Source organism: Phoca vitulina, unplaced genomic scaffold (assembly GCF_004348235.1).
Source record: "Phoca vitulina isolate PV1807 unplaced genomic scaffold, GSC_HSeal_1.0 scaffold85, whole genome shotgun sequence".
Taxonomy (NCBI): domain Eukaryota; kingdom Metazoa; phylum Chordata; class Mammalia; order Carnivora; family Phocidae; genus Phoca; species Phoca vitulina.
Window position 1 is genome coordinate 3,019,093 of NW_022589788.1, and position 8,839 is coordinate 3,027,931.

At 60.2% G+C, this 8,839-nt stretch overlaps 1 protein-coding gene across 1 annotated transcript; it reads right to left on the bottom strand.

The window, feature by feature from the left end:
* Positions 1–4,092: 4,092 nt before the first annotated feature.
* On the bottom strand, positions 4,093–8,056 carry GPR78 (G protein-coupled receptor 78). Its single transcript, XM_032395516.1, is given in 4 exon segments — positions 4,093–4,231; positions 6,761–6,845; positions 7,476–7,884; positions 7,886–8,056. Coding segments are annotated over 4 exon segments (804 nt in total).
* Between the last annotated feature and the right edge of the window lie 783 nt (positions 8,057–8,839).

Genomic DNA, 8,839 nt, shown 5'->3' on the forward strand with positions numbered 1-8,839 from the left:
ACTCAGCGCGGAGGGGTGCGGGCGGGAGGGACCGAGCCGAGCTGCCCGCTTCCGGCCCAGGGCCCGCCCCCAGGGCCCGGCGCCCCCACTGGGGCTCGGTCTCCCTTCTGGCACCGAGGCCCCTGGGAGCTGACCTCCAAGTCCCCTGCTGATCCTGCCTAAAAACCCCTCTTCCTGGACAGGGCGGGTCTGGGGGCCAGGTGGGCCCTGGCCCTCGTGCTCACCCCAGCGGGCAGTGAACGGGGCCAAGTCACTCCTCTGTCCCAGGAGGGAGGAGGGAGTGACCCCATCCCCCCACGGAGCCAGGGCGTGGGTGTAGGAGAATTGTCTGTGGGGGATGTTTAGGTACCAGGAAGGGCAGGCGGCTCTGGATGTCCTTGGCGGCTCCTCACCTCTGAGCGTGGTGTCCCTCTGCGCCCCGAGGAGAAGCCCCCTCCTGGTTGCTCCCGCAGATCCGGGCAGGGAGCCTGGCACCAGGGTCCTCAGTGAAATGTGGCAGGCCGTCACTCAGCTCATCAAAGGGGGCAACAGACCAACCCAGCGGTGACATAAAATATCGCAGGGGTGAGCCCCCCTCTTCTCTAGATGAGGGGGCAAAGGCAATGTGGGGGCAGGGGCGGGCAGTCCAGTGCAGACAGCCCCGCCTCCATGACCTGACTGCTGGGGGTGTGGGAGGACTCCTTCCCACTCTCCCCAGGCCCTGCTTGCATCGCCCACAGCCATCTGGGCAGGAATTCAAGGGGCCTGGGAGGAGGGAAGCCCAGGACCCTGGTCCCAAGGTGAGGGAAGTGTGGCCCCAGAGCCCCCCGCTCACTGTCTGCCCAGAGCCTCTCTCTCTTCCCAGGACCAGGACTGTTTTGGGATTTAGCCAACGCCTTTGAAGCACCCCCTTCATGGAGCTCAGCAGGTGCTGACTCTGCCGTCCAGATGTGCACACATCTGCCTGCCAGCCACTTGTCACAGCCCACAGCTGCAGTCCAGCCCCTGGTGTGCTTGCGCCCTGGGCCCTGGGGACAATGCCAGCTAGACACCTGGGTCCACATCCCAGCAGTCACCTGGGCCAGTCCCTCCCCTGCTAGGCCATCCACCCAGACGGTCTTTAGCATCCCTGTGCCTTTATGGGACTCCTTTACCAACTGTCCTGGGTGGTGGGGAGGACCGACCCTATAGCCAGATGCCACTCTGCCCTAAGACTTTGGACAAGCCCCTTAACCTGGGGTCTGGGATTATCGTGACAGTGTCTGCAGTGGGGTAAACATCGGACAAGGGCCTCAATCCATTCCTGGCCCCGAGAATGAGCCGCTTACTCCAGCCCATTGACTCTAGCTGCCCTTTTCGGCATCCGGTGTCCCATGCCACCCTCTGTCCACCCAGACCGCAGCTAGTCCTTCCAGAAGTCTCTGGGCTTGCTCCAGCCCTGGCACTTCCCTTTGACTTTCCTGTCTGGGGTCTCCGCTCCAAGCTGGGAGGGCGAATTCAGACCCCACCCTTCCTGAGTGCCAGCTGATGGGTGCACATTCTCGGGGAGGTTTTCACCCTCCGCCCCGTGTGCCAGGGGAAACATGTGAGTCTCCTTGCTCTCCCCTCTCGCAGGCAGGTTAGGTTCTCACGGACACTGAGCCTGCAGCGCATACATGGCCAGATTTGTGTGGGCATCTCCTATTACAGCCTTCATTGTGGGTTTGTTTTTTTGTCTGAGTGGTATATGGAATAATGATACTGTTTCAAACCAGTGGCATCTAAGATTTGGGAAAGAGAAAGGGTCATGTTAGCTATTGCTATTTTTAAGGACCCAGTGGGTAGAATTTGGTAATCTGCTCTGGGACCTACCTCTTTCCTCCCCAATTAAGTTGGAAGGAACTGTCTCTAACCCAAGTCTTCTTGTCCAAGAGAGGATGAGGACACCCCACCAAGTGTTTTGGCAGGGGCAAGTCCAGGCAGGTTACCCTTTCCCAGGGCCAAGAGCCGTGTAAGTCCTCCCCCTTCCCTGCTCTGCCCAGCCACCCATGGGATAATTGGCCAAGAGGGGCGGGGCAGCATGTGGCCAGACCTGGACCATCAGGATGGGACAAGGTGAACCAGCAGGATGCAGCCAGAGCCTGAGCCTGCAAGAGCGCGGATGCTCGGGCGGGCAGTGGAGGGACTGGACAAGCCGCTGGGGGAGAAGCCTCGTGGTGTCACGGAGAGAACACAGACTCTGCCATCCCGTATGGGTCGCTTCACCAGGTGGCTCACCCTGAGCCAGTGTGGCTTACTTCAGTGAGCCTGGGGCCCTCCACTGAGAAGATGCTGTTGCCCATCTCAGGGCTCACGATGATGGGGGAAGGCCACCCCTCCTTTGGTGCCCAGCTGAAGGGTCAAGGCTCCTGGGCGCAGCACCCAGACCCCACCCCTCCCCAAGCTTCCTCTGGGACAACCCTCGCCTCCCTGAACTTAGCGGGTCTAACTCATCCAGAGAGCTCTCCGGAACCAGCTCGGTGCTGCCCCTGCTGGGCGCTGGGGAGACAGTCTCATCACGAAGCCCCAGCCCTGCCTGGAGTTGCCAGCCCTGCGCGGTGGGGAGTGGTTCCTGCCCTGTGGGGTCTCAGGTCCTCTGGGAAGCAGATGGGAGCTAGGGAACCCCCGCCCCCCGGCAGAGCGTGTGCTGTGCTGCGTGCCCTGGGAAAGCACAAAGTTTGCAGGAGGACTGAGCCCCGACGGGGCAAGTGTAGTCCCACTCTTCTCGGAAGCCCAGCAGGGACCCACTTCCCCGGTAGCTGGCTTCGGGCTGATGCAAAGGCAGCACCTTCTCCTTCGCAGAGAAACAAGAGACCTTTGAATAAAATGTTTATTGATTCTCGCAGCGCTTGGGACATGACACCATTTTGCAATACATTTAAGTGCACATGAAAAGGATCTTTCAAAATAAAAAAGACCACAAACCCAAGGCGAAAGATAACATAGCGAGTGAGAGAATGTTCTAGAATGTGCAGCATGGACACAACTAGTGGCATTCACCCGGGAGGCACCTGTGCCTGAGTGGTCTTCTAGAAAATTCCCTGGTGGCTTCAGGGAAGGCAGAACAGGAGAGAAGCAGTCACCGCCTGCGATGCATGTTGTCTCTTCCTAGCTGTGGCATTTTCCAGGGGACAGGATACACATATTTCCTCGCATGGATGTAAGGTTTCTTCCCCCCCCCCCCCAAGAGAAGTTCCCAGGAAGGAGAGAGGGTTCAGCCTGCGAGTTCACAGCCTGGCTCTGAGTTTCATGCAAGACAATAGAGACGAAACTTCCTTTGCAAGCACGGGGGGTGCCCATGGGACCCCAGGCTCTAGGGCCACGTGGCGCCTGTGAACCCCCTCACACCTGCAACGGCCAGCCCAAAGCTGGAACGTGGCTTTCCTCGAACTGCCTGGATGGTTTTTCTGTTGTTTTTAACTTCTTCCCGACCGCAGATCTAGTTATTATCATTCCTAAAAATAATTTGTTTTCTTTGAATTGCGCTTTACAATTTATAAGCACTTAAATATATCCTGCTTGCGGGGAGACATTGGAGAATCAGCCCAAAGCCGCCAAATGACACCGCAGGGGTTGGGAAGAACCTGTCCAGCTGGCTCCAGCAGGCTGTAAACTGTCTCTGATGCCCTGATGGGCCCCAAGGAGCTCTGTGTTTGTGTATCTACAAGGAAGGGACTCAGGACCTCGGCTGGGGGGCCAGCACTGCGGGCTCTGCAGCCGCCCACGGGCGAGGCCCTCCCCGAGAGTCCATCCTACCACGTGCTGGGCCCCCATCCTGCAGCCCAGCCCCAGTTCCGCAGGGGACGGCTGGGGCCCGAAGAGGCGAGCAAACAGCAATGGAGAGGGAACTGTGTCCATTCACCCCTCACAGAACACACCCCTACAGAGGGCTTACAACACGCTGCGCGCCATTCTAGTTTTGAACTGTGAACTATAACAGATGTGCACATGGGTCCCGGACGCTGCCCCGTGGGCCCATTTAGTGACCATAACCGGGAATGCCCCACCCCACTGCCAGCCCGAGGGAAACCCCAGCCTCTCTCGGCTCCCCGCAGTGCTGAGCAGAGTGGCTGCCGTGGGGGGCAGCCCCCACTCTCAGCAGCCGATTGGGATGCCGGCCAGGACCTGGGGGAAGTCCATGCGGGGGTCGGCCGCGGCCCAGCCGTAGCTCAGGTACTTGCTCAGGATGCCCCAGGGAGGGCTAACAGTGACGAAGGACACACACTTCACTAGCCTGTGGGGAGCTGAGCAGGTGGTTCAGCGGCGGTGACCACGCCCACGTACACGCCCATGCCCTAGAGGTTTGGGAGGTTCTAGAAACACAGAGTACAGGCGACAGCCTTGCCGTTACTAGCTGAGTGGCCCTGTGCACGCTCTCCGAGCCTTAGGCTCGTGTCTCCAGTGAAGGGCATCGGGGGACTGAGCTTGGGAGTAGCACAGCCGGGTTAGTGTGTGGAAAGAGCTGCCTGGCTGGTACCCCCCACGTCAGAAGCAGGAACGAAATCAGAGCCTCATGGCCACGTGCGTGGATGAGATTCTAATGTGGCGGGTGGTTAACCTGTAAGCATTCATATACGGAGGGGTGTGCTGTTCCTCCCGAAAGAGTCTCTCTCCCCCTGCAAGGTGGTGCATTTGTTCTGGTCATTTTGTAATTGCTACAACTATGTTAGAGATCTTCTCTGGGGAATTGTTTTCAGAACTGTGATGCATTGTTAGATTCTTCTGTGGACACCTTGAAGATGGATTTAACCTGCTTAGAAATATCACAGAGTCACCTTGAGCCCAGCAGTGGTGGTGTGGATGAAGAAGGTAAAGGAGCTGGGGACACGGTGATTTTCCCTTTCTGTTTCTTGGTTATCACCCTGGGGTTTTATTGATTCACATGCCAGAGTGGATTAAGGTCCCAGGTGTGCAGCACACTCACCTGCAGCAGTGTGCAGTCTGGGGTGGGGATGGGGGTGCAGATGAACACAGAGCCAGGGTGCTGCTCCCAAATTCAATCCTTCAATACCCCTCCCTCACTGGAGACACCTGTCTGCCCCTGTTGACCTGCATCTTCTGCCATCAGGACAAAGAGCCCAGCGAGGCAGGACTCACCTGGAACCCGGCACAAAGCCCAGCACGCAGGAGGCGCTCAGCAAATGGTGAGTGAGCGAAGGAGATGCACCACCTCATGAGCACTCATGACAATCATAAGAGGCTCTACTTTATCTTATCCACAGTTCCCATAAAGGGTTTGGTGACGTGCGTCACAGAGAAGAGAGTGTGAGCAGTCTATGTCACCGAGTGCGCACAGTGGAAACTGGGCTGCTGATGTATGCACTAAGGCTCTGCTCTCCTGCCACACACACGTGTGCATGCGTGTGCACACGCACGCTCACATATACACACACGGGTCCTTGCACACCTAAATGACATAAAAGTAAAAGCTAGCGATCAACATACTGTGGTTGAGTAACCCAGGCTCCCTCGCTATTCATTTACAATTTCAAAAGCAAATACTGAAGCTGGGTCACACGAGGGAGCTCTTGAAACTCCAGCACCCACCCCTGCACACACACACACACACACACACACATGTGTACACGCATGTGTGCACAGACACCACACCGATGAGATTGCGGGTTCACGGGACAACGCCACGGTTGGCCCTGCCCATGACTGCACACATGCAGTTTAAGAACATGAGACACCGGCCAGGTTTCGTGTGAAGAAGCACGATGGTGCCTGTGATCCATGAGAAATCCACCCTGTCCCGGGGCCAGAGAGGTGGGTGGCCAAGAGCCATGTGGCTCACATCCTGAGCGTGGATTCCAAAGGAGCTTGACAGCGTGGACAGAGCCCACTCCATCTGGCACACACGCCCCAGAAGCCTCCCCCAACCCGTGGGAACCATGGGTGCCCTCCCTATCACGCTTAACAAACCAAATGACCCGAGGAGGTAGACAGCCTGAACAGACAAGTCGACCTCCCAGTGCATCCTAGAGCCTCCAGGAGATGCTTGCTGGAACAAACCTAGGAGCCTGGCACCCTGCCCAGTGCCCCCTCTGCCCCTTGGGTAGGCAGCCTGGGCCAGAGGCTGAGAACCATCAGCTCCTTCCAGGAGCCACTTACCTCAGGGTGTCCTTCTGTCTCAGCCCAAGATGGGATGTGGGGACCACCCAGGGAGGCTGACCACAGAATGAGAATCCCAGGAATCTCGGCGTCAGGAATACAGAGCCAGCTGCTCTCACCACAGGACTGTGACCGTGACAGCCACTGGGCCCCTTACATGCGGTCTCCCCCAGTCTCCTACCAGCTCCAGGCCAGGGTCTCCAGGGAAAGGGAGGGGAAGAAGAGCTCTGGGTGAGTGTGACAGTGGCCTTGGCCGGGACTGGCCACAGGATTCCCGAATCCATGCCCAGGGGATACTGAGTCTGAGGCCGGGGTTGATCCCAGACCACCTAACTGGTTTTAAAGGCTTCCTAAGATTGGAAAGAGTCAGATGCCAGCTCAGACAGACCCCGCACCTGCCTGGCCCAGCCTCAGTCTCCCCGGACAGGGACAGCTTTCTCATTTATAGCAAGGGTGTGGGGCTGGTGCTGCGTCTGTCCCAGGGCCTTTGACAAGAGCTGGGGTGAGGCCCCAGCTGCCTCAGGTGTCGAGGAAGGACTTCCCTCCAGGTCCCCAGCAGGGAGACCTCAGAGGCCTGCCTGCCTGCCTGGCTGAGGCCAAGCCCACATCTCAGCAGCTCCCAAGACAGGGGTCTGAGGGCCAGGCCCACCTGGTCACAATGTATGCAGCTAAGCAGATGACGAAGGACCCGATGAAGATGCCGATCTGCCTGGCAGCCACCAGCCATGGTGCTTCTGCTCACTGAGGCAGTGTTGGGGGGGCAGAACAGAGGACACAAGTCAGGGCACGTGAGGGGTGGGGATGAGCTCCTGGGGGCGGGGCAGAGGCAGATATCGGGGGAGGGGAGTTGGGAGGAGGGGCAACGGGTAGCAGTGACACCAGCTAGAGATTCCGGGGGCAAATGCATGCCAAGTCGGGAGCAGACAGAACCCGGCAGACCCTCCCCAAGACCTGAGACCTCAGATCAGGCAAGGGCACTGGGGGAGCAGGGCAGAAACTGGAAGGAGTGTTCAGATCCACACCACCTGCCCAGAAGAGGAGTGACTGACTCCTCCCACGGTGGGGGGGGCACCGTTCTCCGGTGGCTCAGCCCTCACAGCTTGTGCAAAAGCTCACTGTGGGCACATACTCCACAGGCAAACGCAGACACTAAGAGGCACCTGGCCCTTCCAGTGTGTGGACTCACTGAGAGTACAAACAAGCAGATGCAGAAACCTGGGAGCTGCGTGCAGGGGAAGCCACGCAGCGAGGGAACCCCTGGGGCAGGAGCTGGTGCCTGCGGCTGGCTCAGGAACCAGCCGCCAGTGGGGAGCGCAGGAGTGGGTGCAGCCCCCTGGGCTGGGTGGGGACTCGCGGCCGACTACCTGGGATGCAGGTGCATGGCAGCACAAGCCCCTGCATGGTGTCGACATCAAAGTGCCGGCAGTGGCTCTGGGCCACCCACAGCATCTTGAGCCAGGGGAGGCCGAGCACAGGGAACAGCAGTGCAAAGCCAGCAGCGTGGAGCTCTGCGGGGCGCCGGCCGGGGAAGCAGGCAGGACCCGTAGGCTCCCCTGTAGAGGAGCCATGAGCAGGAGAGCGCTGAAGACCAATGACTGTCCCCACACCTAGGCCATCCGGGCAAACATGGTGGAGTGGGAAACCCACCGCCAGCCACCGGTCTGCATTCAGCGCCGCCGTGCTAAGTACAGAGTTGGACTCCAGGAAGGTGTCCAGGAAGCCTGCGGCCTGGTACACGCTGGGCCCAGATGGCGGCCGCCCACGCAGCTTGCCCGAGCAACAGGAAGGGCATGTCTAGCGCCGCCGGCAGCGGGCAGCCCAGGGACAGGTTCCCCGGGAAAGCGCGCAAGAGGCGCGCGCGCCGCTCGGCTGTCTAGGCGCCGCAGAGCAGCCCCAGCGCGCTGGACAGCAGCGACACGGCCAGCAGCGCCTCTCCCGGGCCCATGGCGCTAGCGGCTGGCCATGCGCCCCGCGGAACAGCGGCGGCAGGGGCCCGCGCTCATGGTTCCGCTCCGGCCGCAGGCGGGGAAAGTGGCGCGGCGGACGGGCGCGCTCTTGGAGTCCCGGAGGGCCAGAGCCGACGTCACGGCTCGGAGCGGCGCGCGGAAAGCGGTGGCGAGCTCTGGGTCCCCGGTGGCTGGCCAAGCGCGCTGCGCTGCGGAACTGGGAGCGGTCGCGGGCGGGCGGAGCGCAACGCGGCCGCACGGGTCACCTCCTGCGGCGCTGTCCAGGGTGCTGAACGCGCTCGCGGGCCCCGCGCCCCGCGCCAAGGCGTTTGCGGCACCGGCCGGCGGCTGAATCTAAGCGGGAGGGTGAGGGGAGCTGGAGTCACGGCGGTCTCTGCAGTCGCCTTGTCTTTTCTTCCCTCCACATGCAGCGGCTGGAAGGAGCTCCATGCCGTTCTGCCCCAGACCAGGACGGTCCTTACAATGGTCACACCTCCTACTCCAGAGCCTCCTGGCGGTGACTCACAGGCCGTGGGATGCTAAAAAGCTATCTGCTTCTCCCCGGTTGTGTTGACCCTTTCCGAGCACCTCCCCCTCTCCTGCGCTGGCACCAAACTGGAGTGACCCAGCGGTATGGGGGCGAGCGGAAGCAGGGAACCAGGAGACTGAGGGGCAGGGAGCTGTGCTGGATGGGCAGAGGGAGCTAGAGGAAGAAAGCATCGGGGCGCCTGGATGGCAGTCCTCTTCCCAGCCCCAGCTCAGGGCCAGGGAGTGGATCTATG